Raw genomic sequence first — 14,253 nt, forward strand, 5'->3', positions numbered from 1 at the left:
TGCAAATGCTCTTATAGAAATTAGTTTTGCAACTACTAAATGGTGAGAAGCAGGCCAATATCAAGGATCTCTATCGTGGGAAAATTTAAACAATAAGCATGTTTAATTATGAAGAAAATTTCATTTTACTACCATAAATTATACACTTGATTACACTTTATACTATAAACTTTTTGAATGTACATTTTGCACCCTAATTGATGATCTTTGTTTCACTTTGCATCCTGACATCAAATTTGCTATTAACTTGGATGAAAAAATATGACACTATGTAAAAAGACCTAATTTCTCATCTTCTCAAGCCCTTAAAAACAAAGAAAAAACTACACTTTATCACCCTAAATTATACTTTTGATTACACTTTGCACACTAAACTTTGAATTTTCATCCAAGTTAACAATAAACTTAACGTTGGAATATATAGTGTAACAAAGATCATCGTTTAAGGTGTAAAACATGCATTCAAAAAATTTAAAGTACAAAGTGTAATATGGAATATAGTTTAAGGTGGTAAAATACAATTTTCCCTTAATTATGCAAATGAAATTTTAAATTACTCCTTCCGTCCCACTTTGTTTGTCTTGTTTGAAAAATCAAACTTTTTAAGGAAACATCATTTATTATCTTGTCTACCTTTTAAAAATGTATAAGTTTCCAAAATTACCCTTAAATAAATTTATCAAAATATTGAATTATTAATAAAATAGGAATATAATAGGAACATTAGTAAATTAATGATTTTTATTTTTAAAAACAGGACAATATTTTGAGACATCCTAAAATAAAATAGAGGACAAACAAAGTAGGACGGGAGGACGTAATCTATAACATTGATGTTTCAAGTTCTTTTTTTGGTAATAAATGATGCATTTAATTAAAATATTAAATAACCAAAAAAAAAGAGTCCAGTACAGAGCCTGTCATAATAGTAATACAGACCCAAGGAATCATAGAAGAATATTAATAAAGACATATCAGTAGGGGCCTATCAAAGAACAATCTTGTTGTAGATATGTCTATTTTCTTGCAAGAGCATCCGCACTCTATAACTCCGCCCACCTTGATCAAAACTACAACTGTCTCTTTAAAATTCAAAAGCAGAGAGTAGCAGAAACATATTTGCCGATGCTGCATCATCAAAATTCCCACATGAGAAAGAAACTCTTCCAGTACGAGAATTGTACCAGCTAATCTGAGTAAATAAACATAACCCTCTATACTCTAGCATAACTTTCTACTTTTTTCTAAGTACTAGGAAAAACAATATCCAAATAAACTTGAATATAGTCCCAAAAGCTGTTGGATAGGACAGGAAATGAGAAAACAAAAAGAAAAAAGTTCCATCATTATACTACTTGTCACAAACCTTCAAGAATTTAATACTTAATTTTCCATATTAAAGAGGAATGTGAGGCATCAACTGCATACTTTAGTTGAGATGGCAGTGGCACACTTGTAGGTATTGTATGTTCTAACTTACACCTTAATGAAGATAGCAACTGTTTATGCCGTGATTCTTTTCTCTTCAATACTTGTATATATGCATATAATCCAAGCCATTCAACTTCTTCTTCCTCCAACTGAAGTATTGGCAGGACATCAGAATACTGGTATGCAGAACGCATCCGTTTCTTTATGAGCTTGTACATATACCTAACAAGTCAATCAACAAAGACAAAGAACTGAAAAAATAGTAGAAAATAAGTAACTTTAAATTTGATAATTAAATTTTATAGTTCTTAAAATTTAAAGATTGTGTATACTGCACATGGGGCTTCAACAATGCTAAATATCAACTAAAATCAGCACAGCAAAACTGCTCTCAATAAACCAAGTTTATTAACCACATACACTGTAAGATAAACAAGAATTACATCCATACCTCAGAGATCTTTCAATAATGTATAAATAGAATCCCGCACGAAGTTCGCATATGTACGATAAGTCACAAACATAGCAATGAAACTTCATTGCACATACCAAAAAAGCCTGATATATATTTAATCTGATAACAGCTGCAGAATTGATATTTGAATCAAAGAATATAGGGTGGCATTTAGGTCTCATAAAGCTACACAGCTTAGCCCTCAGATGGCAGCTTGGTTTACCTTGCCAGCTGACAGTAAGAGTCGAACTTAAATGATTCTTCAGATACCTGTTTAGCATATGTAACAAGTTAATTGGGGAAGAAATTGAACTTTCACAAATTCTGGCTGGAAAATCAATAAGAATTAGAATTAATAAATAAAAATAAATCAAGCAACAGCCAGAAGGAAACTCTCAAGTATAATTGTTTGGAAGAAGGAAGATATAAAACCAAATAAGAATGCTAACATACAATTTTGAAACTACCAAATGTTAAGGCTTAAGCAGTACTTATACATCAATATTTTTTTGATAATTTGATAGTTGGGGAATGAGGGGATTTGAACCCTAGATGTCTCATGTTGGAAACACCAGGAAATGCCAGTTGAGCACATGGCTCTTGGCAATATACATCAATAATATTTAGACTATGGACTACAGTCTGTGCATTATCATGTTATGTACACTTAATGAGTAGCCTGACAATGATTTGGAATGATTTCAAAGGTTCAAATGATTGTGTCCCAATCTTAGCATCTGAAGCTAATTCCCACCAATAAAACAAAAATGTTGATTATCCATCAAGACACCACTAGGTAAATTCCTAAACAGAAGATCATAAGATATATCTGGCAAAAAGAATGACAACAAAGTAAAATGTATATACAAAAATTAACTTTGTGTAGTCTGCCTGAACTTCTAAAGTGCAACAGTTGAGAAGCAATCCACTCCATCGAAGAAATGAAATGCCATCTTCACCCACATAAGCCCTGCTTGATGGAATCCCTGATAACTGTCCAATATCAAAATTAAGAGAAAATTTGTCATCATTCATGTAGCAGTTGTACTCGCGAAATCCTCTTTGCAGCCTGGAAAAGAAGCTAGCAGCCTGCTTCTTTGAGGTTGAAATGAAAAGGAAGTCATCAATAAACCTAAGAAGTATATATCTATCACCACTACTTTCCTCTGCAGAAGCATCCATAGAATTATGTCTTCTAGATATATCTTTACTAGCACCTTCACTAGTTTTTTCAAGAAATGGAATGATCAAATTCCTTTCCAGATGTCCATAGTATAATGAGCAAAGCAGAGGAGACAAAGCACTTCCTTGAGGAATACCTACACCTTGCACGAAAAACTTTTTATCGAATTGCAGTACATTGTACTTAACATGTTCCTTTAAAATGAAAAATAACTCTTCTTTTTTCACATGCCTGCTCCACTCCTGTAAGATGAAAAAATATTAAAAAAAACTTATCTTCCTCAAAAGAGATGATTTCTTTTTAAGTATAAAAAATCAGAACAGAGGCATTTCATTTTTCCACTTTAGAAGTCTACTGTCCCATTCAGTTGACATCTACTTGTGGAGTCCACTAGGATGATCTAACACTTAGGTTGTATTTGCCATTAGCTTAAAAAGCTAGCTTTTTTTACTATTCAGCTTATTTTTGCTACTATTCATAAGCCCTATTGCACTTTTTGATACTATTCATGGGCCCTACTGTATTATTTCAACTACCTTTTAATTTTATCTATAGTATTTTCAGTAAAAAAATTTCAGTTTCAACTAAATAAGCTGCTCCCAAATGGACTCTTAGTTTATTGAAATTTTGAGCGATGTCTGTTGCTTAATGAAGTGGCATTTACCTTTTCAACTATAGCAACATTACATCTGCACAAGTGAATGAAAAAGATACATTCAGATTCAATATCTTTCTAAAACATAATCTTAGATATCATTGAATTATCCTTCCACCTATACTTCACCAAATGCAGATTGGAGGATGAAGTGCATGCAAGATCCCCACTAGAGTTCCATGTATAAGGGGGTGAAAGAAAAGTGCATTGATATTTAATTGCATTTTATTAGTTCAGGCTCAATCATATTAATCCCTATGCATAGGGAAGTAAACGATATATTTTCATTAAATGTAGAAATGATGAAAAATCCTTAATTGTGTATGTTGGTAACATGTAGTGTGCTTAAGGAAATTCGCAGGTCAAGGACCAAATTGAGGGAGGAGTTTGAATCAAAGAGCAGCTATACTACATAATGGGCAGAACTGACCAAACTGGAATAGAGGCATGGTGGCAGCTCTTCAACAAAATAGATCAATTTTCACTGTCAAAATTTTCTGGAAATGGGTAAATTTGCCACAGGAACTTCTGCATGGCAGCCGCTTTTAGTCTTGGGCTGTTAATGATGCAAACAGTAAAGTTTTCATGATTTGTGGTCGAGTTTTGATGTGGGGCTTCCTTGGCATCTTTCATCATAGGTTACTTTAATTATCATGGGCTCTTAATATTAAGTTTTTTTAGTTTAGAAAGTTGTTAGTTTAGTTTTAATAGTTTTACTAGAATAAGGGCAATTTGGTAATTTCCATATTTTTGGAATGGGCTGTCCTTGGTTGTACCGAAGGCCCATGAGTCTTTTTTTATGTTTTCAATCCTTTTCCTATTTGGTTTAAACATTCTTATTTCTTTTTTGTTTGTTGTTAGTAATACTAGTAGAGGAATAGTTTATTTAAAGTCCTAGTCCTAGGAAAGGATTTAACACTAGCCAACATAAGGCATTATTGTCGTAAATAATATTTATAGAGAGTTTGATTTTAATAAAAATTCAGCATCTTATTTGAAGCTTTGAGGGTGTGATTACGTTCTCATACCTAAGTGTGATTGCTAAGGAAAACCTAAGAGTGATTGTCCTAGTGTTTTTTCTTTCTTTATTTCATGTTATTTTCATCGTTTTTTTAATAGCAAACAGCCATCAACCATTCAAGATCTCATCAAGAATCTAATTTAATGCTGAATTTCTAAAGACCCTACATCAGTTAGGGTAAAAGCTTGATGACAGTAGCAATATGGAAGAGAAAGAATACTACCTAGTCATCACAACATTGATGCATTGCTCATCCAAATATCTTATTACACCACATAGATACACCCCATGGACTTATCAAAAAAACATAGATACACCACATGGGCTACAGATACTTTATTCTTTATCCCCTTTAATGTACATCAATGCATAGCTGACATAGGCTGCATATGCTTGGTGAATGAGCACATTAGGGGGACTGAGGAAAGTTGGTTCACTAGTCAAAGCATAACTGACCTAAGACTAAATCTAAATGACCCAAATACAAGTACACTTTTGGCCCTTAAAGTTATGGTTTGGCTTCATTTCAGCTATTTACATTTCAAAATTTTCATTTTGGCCCTTCATGTTTTATTTCATTTTCATATTGACCTTACCATCCATTTCCATTAGTAATCTTTTTTTATTTTTGATAAGTATTAGTAATCTAACCATCCATAATAAGGTATTTTGCCCACAATAAGGAAAACTACATTCCACAACATTATTGAGCTAGTATTTCATGAATAGTTAAATACAAAGGACCCTTAAAGATTAGATTACTAAAGGAAACAAATGGCAGGGCCAATATGAAAACGGAATCCAACATTAAAGACCAAAATAAAAATTTTGAAACTTAAAGGGTTAAAATGAAAACAACCCCAAACTTTAAAGACCAAAAGTTATCGGTAAGTAACACATATACCCTACCCAACAGATCTTGTACCCACAACCTCACCCTCCACACTTTACAGTTAAAAGGGAAGAGGTGTCATTTGAGCTAGAGCTCATCGGCAACCCAAATACACTTTAGTCGACAACTAAATAAGAGTCGCAACCAACTAGCCAGTTCCCGGGCCATAACAAAATAGACAAAAATACCCTTGTCATTCAGTACAAAAACCAAATGAGTGCCCGTCAATCTCTGCAAGTACCAAAATTATCCAAAGGGTAGCACAATCAGCGGGGCCTAGGAACCACTCAAAAATCTCTGCAAGTACCAAAACTATTTTCATTTGGTAGAGCTTCATTTGAACATCAAAACTTCTAGTGCTAAAAGCCATGATTTGATCTATAAAAAAAGGTAGTCCCCACTATTTTGCAAAATCAGGGACAATAATATAAAGAATAAAAGTCCAACTCAATAAATTGCTTAAGGTGCTTACAGGATTCTAAAGACTATTTGTATATTGCAGGCATTATGCGTGAACATGAAGGTAGTAGTTAAAAAGGTAGTAAAAGTTGATACTATGTGACCTAGCTGATAAAAAGCAAAAGCAGTAATCCTTAAAATATTCAATGGAAATAGAAAAGATCTATAAGAAAACATATCACCAACTTTCCTTGAAGATTGACTTAAAATAGTTACCTGGTTAACAAAGACAGTATGCAGTAAACGGAAGGGAACAGAGGATGTGACTTCTGGAGTGCTCATATTTTGATCCATCAGGACAAGGTTCTTATGAACCCACAAAGATTTCTGTGTGCAGACTACTTGATGGGACTGTTTAAGAATATATTCATCTTTCTGTATGATATCTTTCATTACAGTAAGCAGCTTATCCTGATCAATAGAATCAAATGCTTTTTGTACATCAGAAATGACAACAAATGCACCAGGCATGGTTGCCAACCTATTTTTCAGACCAATTAGAAATGGACATAACTTTCTGTAGACATCATTGTAATCAAAAACTGATGATCCCAGCTTCTTGGGTTCTTCCAACTGTATTCCTTTTAAGACAGCATGTGTATCACGAAGAACAAAGTTTACAGACTTGAAATGATTAAATATAACTTTCTTTTGACGAGATTTTCCTTTTCCATGCATTCCACATGATTGATTTTCCAAAGAGGATTTTAGTGTTGGCCTTTTTGATGATGCTTGTAGATTTGCCAGCATCCTCATTCCATTTCCTTTGGGACGAAGTCTTAGCTTTGAGAAACCAAATTTTCTGTTTTTCATAATATTTCTAACAGTCACATCATCCAATTCACGATAGCCCTGATCTTTCAAGCAAGTGATGGCGTTATTTATCAGCTTCTCCCAAACTGACTTCCTATAATAATATAGATCTTGATTCCCATGCTCAGTTTCAGTGACATAGAAGTTTGCTTGCACCAGTGGTACTACTAGACATGAAAAGAGCCAAAAGATCCAGCTTTCCAGAAGTTTATGTCTCAAAACATATGCGGCATCATCCAATCTTCTGGATCCCTTATGCATGTCAACACTCTCACCCGTTGCATATTTTTGCACCTGATTACTAAAGCAACATGAAAAATTTTCAGTTGATAGAAATGGGAACTCTGATACTTTCAATTTATGCATGCATTTCTTTAATGAGAACTTCTCAAATCTTCGTAGTTGAATAAACCTGGCAATATTTCTCCTTAACATTCTCCAGTTAGAGGGAGTCCCTAGAAATTCTGTAGGAACTATACTCCTAATCACTGCCCATATAAATGACACTACCTGACTTCTCAAGCAATAGCAAGTATTTGCTTCAAACAGAGGTTCAGTATCCTCGCAATATGCAGTATTAAAACCATGAGATTTCTCAGGAACATTTTTCTTTGATTCATTCCCCTGAAATGAAAAATTCAGAAGTATTATATTTTTCTTAGAGGAAGCAAGAAGTGATTAAATTAGTGAGATAGCTTAAAGGATGTGCAATACACAGTGTGCAATTCTATGATGAGCTCCCATTTAACAAAGAACTGCCCACCACCCCGCCTAAAAAGAAGAAAGAAAAAAGAAAATTGCATACTCAATTTCAGTTTCCACAATTGTCCAGGCATGGATATTATGCACTAAGGCATTCAAAATGCATAGGAAACTGAGCAAGGTGTAACCTCATAATGTCAAATTGCGAATGCTAATTATGCCTTCACACAAATTATACACAACAAAATAGTCCCAATACTTACCTTAAAGCTGGTGCTAGATTTTCCAGTATCATTTAATTCTGGAACAGCACAATGCTTATCCAATAATCTCAGATGTTGGCAACACTGTGTCCTGCGTACGACCCTCTTAAACAACTTAACAAGTGAGTGGTACCTTCAGAACCAAAAACAAGCAGTTAAAGCCACCAAAAATAAAAACTGATCTCTTGGCATCAAGTGCAATTATTTATTGCCCTAATATGATCATAAACATGTCCATATTTTATACATCAGCAAAAGTTTTCATGTATTTGTGCTCTAAGACACAGTACGGCTTCCATCTGAAGACGCTCATTTTAATGGTAACCATCATTTTATTCCAGACTTTAGTCTAAAGTACGAACATTGACGATAAGATTCAAGCACAAAGATACTTCACTGTGCCATTGTTGTCCCTTTTGACCTTAATCCCTTTCAGAGCCTTTAAACTGCAGTCATGGTACTTGTTGAGCAAACATTGTCATTACTCATAATTGGAAGTTTGAAACTGTCTCATGCAAAAATCTCCTATTCTATCCAGCAAAGGAGCTATTTAACAGTTCCATATCTAAGAGCTGATAAGAACTATGTAATCAATATTATAAAGCAAGAATAAAATTGGATTGTAGAGATCAAATCCTTAAACTGAAATTAACATGCATGCCACTTCAAAAAACAATAATCGTGACGTGACAAACCAATAAAGCCCTATCGGGTATCATCATACAATTAAAAAAATGTTCCACAAACAAAATATAAGAATCTGCCACTTACATGCATGCTGATTTGTTGACACAGAAGCCACTACTCTGGCAGCATGGCATTTCCTGAGTTGCATTTATTTCAGATAAGCCAAAGATATTGCCAATAAGAAACTTTGCACCAGCAATATTGGGCTTTAGAGAATTTAGTATATCTGAAGATTATTAAGGTACTGTGTTCTTTTGCACCATAGAAAAAGCATGGCAGAAGCTCATAGCATCACAAACTTTCAGGTCAAACTGTGTTTCTTTGGCAAATAAAATGCATAATTGCACAACAAAAGAAGAAAAAAAAAATACAAGGGGTATTGACAACCAAAGGAACATTAGTTGCTGATCATTCAGTCTATCAACTCAGGTGAAAAAAATGGAAATGAAAGGCAATTTTATAATGGAGAGAGCACAAATTAGCTACATGTACATTTAAAATTGGACTAGAGGATACGTTTTCCTGGAAACATTGATGAAGAACGTTCCATGTCATAAAACATGGATTTCCGGTTAATGTAAGCCCCTTTGGCGACTACCAGGGGCTTAGGAGCTTGTGATACTGAAAAACAAGGCGTCTGCAGAATAGATCATATCCAAAAGGAAAATTTTCAGAGTTAAAAATAAATAAATAAATAAACAGTAAATAGCAGGGAGAAATGTCTATCATTGCATTGAAAGAATCCAAATGTTCACTAGGAGGCATAAAGTGATTCAATCTTCTTATGTATATAGATCAAAACTTAGTCTCTCTAATCCTCTTGAGGCAAAGGATCTTTTTGTCACTGACAATCACATCTATCTCAGAATCTCCAAGCCAACAAACACCATTCTAGCCATGTATGTGTTAATATTGATTATGGTACTGATATCTCCTAATTGATGTTCTACTTCCAGCTTCTGTTACTTTCTTGGAGATGCTCATTAACCAGGAGAGTAAGCTGTGGCATACTGCATCTTGTTCTCGTGCTCAAGCAGGCACCATGAGTAAATAGCCACAACTACCTGCTGAGATTGTTTGTCTGTATGTCTTATGTTCTCGGGGAGAAACTATTTCTGCACCTAAACCCTTTATTCTGATAATAGAAGGGTAATCACTATTAATCCAGACTTACGTAATGATAACACACTTTCATAACACAAAAGTGATACTCAGTTTGTCATATACAAAAGAAAGCAAAAAAGGAAATCAATGTAGCTGTGAATGATTGAAATGTTTATATAAAACGTAATACACAAACTCCATTACCAAAATTCAATGGGATGTTATCATGTCATGCTCCGAAAATCTTTGATTACAATTTACAAAACTAACAGAGTTTGATGTTTAAAGTATTCCATAATGTGTTGAAGTACAGGTACGAATCAATTATCAATTCATGTGGGGATCATTAATAAAAGTGTATCCATGCTAGGCACACAGAGCATGTATCTAAAAATCTTCTAGATCAGGCCACAATATTAGGTTTCATGTACTAAAAGAACCTTTCTCTTTCTATTAGTAAGTTACATGGGCATTTAGTGAGCTTTGAACTCTCAAACTCACCCTCCAACCATTATTGAAAAGGAAGTGCCATTGAGCTAGAGCTAATTGGCAGAATGGAACCCCTCCAACATATCAAACCAAAGTTGAACTTGACTGAAAGATCCTTCATAGGGAATCACCTTTTCACAACTATTTAAGCAAGAATTCACATCATCCTGGAGCCGCCCAGATACTCTATCTTTATCTGTAAGAATTGTTGCAGAAGAGGTCTTAATACTGGTTTCTTCAAAATTTAAATGCCTTTGCTTTCTGTGACGCAGCCAACTAAATGGCCTTGAACGCTTTCTAGACTTTGCTGCTATCTGATTTGAGCTTTCTTGAAGTTCCTCATTTGAATCCCCTTCAGTATTATTGGTACCAGTTCCAATAATTGGTGTAGCTTCTTCCAATAAAATCATTCGAAAACACCTGTTTCCATGAAGCCGACTAAATGATCCTGAACAACGCCTAACATTGGAGCCAACACAGTCTAATGAAGTTGATGGATCATCAACACCAGAAGAATTACTGAACTTCTGTATTTCTAACATTGAGTTAGCATTGTCAACTAAAGCCCTTTTCTTGTTGGATCCTGAGAAAAGTTGGGACAAAATCACCATTAAGAAATGAGATGTTATATATGACTGAACTATCTAATGCAAATACAATAACCACAAAAGCAAAAAGAATTAAGGACGACATGAAATGGGAAAGATCTATTAGAAATGAACGTCCACAAAATGATGGGAACAGGTCAGGTAAGAAAAGACCAAGAAAGAAGCAGACCTAAAGTCAGAAAGAGGCTACCAAGCAGAGGATTAAAGTATCAAAGACTACGACAGTTACATTTTATCCCGTATCGAAGACTATTTTTTTATTTATTTAAATTGTAAAATTGATGTGGTTGAGTGTAATTATCTGATTGTATTAGTGTTCTAATGTGTACATGGTCACATTAAATATATAATTTAAATTTAAAATCATTTGTATGCACCAACCATTAGTTCTACATTGGATATTTCAATAAACTTCAATTTACCCATAAGGCTAAAATATTAACAAAGCATTTTGAAAAATTAGATGGTACTAATGGCGATGTGTGTGTAGTGACATTATTTTTCTGAAGTCCTATACAAGGGAATTTTGATGCAACCAACAAATGTTTACAGAACTTGTACAAGTTGTCTTTAGAAAGTCTTCATTAGTCATTACCACATTTATCAAGTGAAGTAGGTTGATCCTGAGACTCCAATGTTTGGTTTGAAAAATCGAGGCATAAATCACTTATGGGAGGACCTGATACTTGATAATGCTTCTTACAAGGAACTGGCAAAAATATTGATGTGTACTTTAAAAGATAAAGCATGACATCATCCCCAACCTGCATAAATGCAAGTTTCACCTTATTTCAGTAATTAGTTCAAAAACCATAGTAAACATGGGTAGCCATTGATTTAGATGTTAGTTAAAGAAAAAAAAAAAAAAAACAGAGAAGTACCCTTTGTAAGAGAAGACACCAAGCTGGAGAGCATAGAAGTTCCATAATGGGGGTTGAATGATTACTCTGTAAATAAACAAATGAGGATACCTACCGTAAAAATAAAAATAAAACCGCCAACCCCATTTGCCAAAAAAGGTTGATAGCAACGTAGTAAGCACAATAATAAGTAAAGAAAGAAAGAAAGCCTGCCTTATCATAACCATTGCAAATAACATTAGAGGACATGGGTTGCTCAGAAATCAGCATTTCAATGGTCCTTTGCACAATCTGAAAACATAATGAGTAAGTACAGTAAACTATTATTCTAAAGATTGAATGAGTGTGTGTAGTGTAGTGTATATAATGTAGGTAGATAAGAGAGAGAGAGACCTGAGATTGGGACCAGCGAGAGTGAGGGTTGAAATGCGAGAGAGGAGGCGCATTTTCAGAGACCACAAGGAAGCATTGATTCAAGAGCTTCCGGTACTGTAGGGGGTCCTTGTCTCTCACCAATAACGACATTGCTTTTTCGGAAGAAGGCAGCAGCGATTCGATTGTGCTCTCCAGACTCTGCGCGCGCTTGCGGAATAGCCTCCATAGCACCTCCGGAACCCTCTTCCGTTTCTTACCCATTTTTTTACCAACACCAACACCAAAATCAAAAGAGAAGCAAATATTTTTTATGCTTGCCGTTGCCGGCTTGCCGCTTCACTGCCTCAAATTCAAATCAAATGTAAAAGGTAAAGTATTCCAATCTTACCCTTTAACTCCATCCATCCTAGTTACTCTTATTATGTCAGACTAATAATTAATAAAGACACCCATTAATATTTTTAACCGTTGTTTATATTTCCCATAAAAGTCGTATTAAAATTATCCTTTATTAATATTTGCTCTAAGGTATATCTAAAAAAAAAAAAAAAAAAAATTACCTTAAGGACATTCGTTAACATGACCTATATTATTTTAGTATGTAATCAAATAATTTTTTATTTTTAATTTCAAAAGAAAAATTCTTAGGTATTTTCAGAGTATAGTGAAATAGTGTTTCTTCCTCTTATATTCATGGTGGACTCGTCATGAATATAAGAGAAGAGAGCATCATTTTCTATGCTCCGAGAGTACTTCAGAATTACTCATTTCAAAACCCTACAATAATTATAATGATTATCAATAATTTATTTACAAGAAAATACCAATATGTTTAACAAATTATATAACATAACAATATTTGAAAAATTGCTCCAAGTTCGTTTGAACATTTCAAACAAAAATAAAAGGTTTCAACCTTTCAATAAAAAAGATCTTAATCTCATGAGAGCTATTATTAATTTTTTTTTAAAGAAAAAAAAGGAAAAGTTAACGAATGTCATAAGACATTGGTTTAGAGAATATTTTTAAAAGATTTTTTTGAGAAAATAAAAAAGTAATTGATTTTTTTTACAATTTTTTTTTTTCCTATCAAAGTGGTATCAAAACTTTTCTAAAATTTTTTATTAACAAATACCCTAAAGGCACCCATTAACTGAACACTAAGGAAAAAAAAAAAAAAAAAAAAAAAAAACTCATTTCCCAAAAATCAAATCCTCAACCCAAAGTGTCAATTTCTCTTCCCCCTTCAAATAGAGAAATGTTAGGGATATACTTATTCTCGTGATTGGGGATCGACATGGCAGTAGCTAATGATGGTGGTTGGCCATTGGAGACCGGGACGTTAGTGGGGGATGGTGGTGGTGGTTGTGTGGCGGATAGTAGGGGTTGGGGGTGGAAGTTAGGTTGATAAGTTTTAGCGGTGAAGCTAAAAATGGTTTATGAAAATTGAAAGAGTAAACTAATTATTGTCGTAAGTGCCTTCATTTTACGGTCAATAGAAAAAAAAAAAAAAAATTAAGTTGACAACCATTTTTAGTCTCACAAAACACCTATAAATGTGGAAAATATTTTTCAAAAATCAATTTTCGTTGAACCAAACACACCCTTAAACTAAAATAATACCACATCAGTTGTATCAAAATCTAATAATGTTGAAAAAATAATAGTGAATAAACAAGTTTGATACAACAAAAAATATCCCAAATAATTAGCAAGAATGTAAATAAGTAATACTAATATAAATTTAAGTAAAATTAGGAACAATCTCATAGTGCTATAGAATCACACAAAGAGCGTTGTTCTTAAAAGTTGATTCATGCCACCCAAAGTAAAACTTGGTGCGATTGGTTCTCTTGGCCAAACAACCCCCAGGATTAGACTATAGCGTCGATATTTGTGATGTATGCACTTCCACTCACAAAAGGTTTAAGGACAACCCTCTATTGCCTTTCCTTTGAACAAATATTCTTGTAGAAAAATTATGTGGGAGAGAAAGATAGTAGACTTGTGTATATCTAAAATATAGAGTAATTAAAAGACCCTTTAGAAAATGTGTTATAATGAGTATTATATAGGCTACTTATGAAAATAATAGTTTATAGTTATTGGTTACTGATAACCCTTAAAAGCCCAATGGCTATATTATTAATTATTGCTTAACGGCTATTTTTCTCATAATTGCCTAACAACTATTTTACTCATAAATTTCCAACGGTTAGAAAATAAATAAGAATAAAAGTGTTTGGAACACACATCC

At 33.7% G+C, this 14,253-nt stretch overlaps 1 protein-coding gene across 4 annotated transcripts; it reads right to left on the bottom strand.

Moving 5' to 3' along the window:
* Nucleotides 1-874: 874 nt before the first annotated feature.
* LOC115975113 (telomerase reverse transcriptase-like) lies at nt 875-12,363 on the bottom strand. 4 transcript variants are annotated; one of them, XM_031095766.1, is made up of 13 exons: nt 12,015-12,363; nt 11,835-11,912; nt 11,643-11,708; nt 11,357-11,525; nt 10,285-10,736; nt 9,077-9,197; nt 8,645-8,786; nt 7,874-8,006; nt 6,312-7,532; nt 2,763-3,310; nt 1,883-2,155; nt 1,481-1,653; nt 875-1,128 (listed from the first exon to the last, which is right to left on the bottom strand). In XM_031095766.1, exons 1-13 carry the CDS (start codon nt 12,255-12,257, stop codon nt 1,085-1,087), a joined length of 3,663 nt encoding a protein of 1,220 aa, XP_030951626.1. In that variant the 5' UTR covers nt 12,258-12,363; the 3' UTR covers nt 875-1,084. The 4 variants fall into 4 exon arrangements, with proteins under 4 accessions (XP_030951626.1, XP_030951625.1, XP_030951624.1 ...); XM_031095765.1 differs by having other exon boundaries at nt 1,367-1,653; XM_031095764.1 differs by having other exon boundaries at nt 875-1,653.
* Between the last annotated feature and the right edge of the window lie 1,890 nt (nt 12,364-14,253).

Source organism: Quercus lobata, chromosome 2 (assembly GCF_001633185.2).
Source record: "Quercus lobata isolate SW786 chromosome 2, ValleyOak3.0 Primary Assembly, whole genome shotgun sequence".
NCBI lineage: Eukaryota > Viridiplantae > Streptophyta > Magnoliopsida > Fagales > Fagaceae > Quercus > Quercus lobata.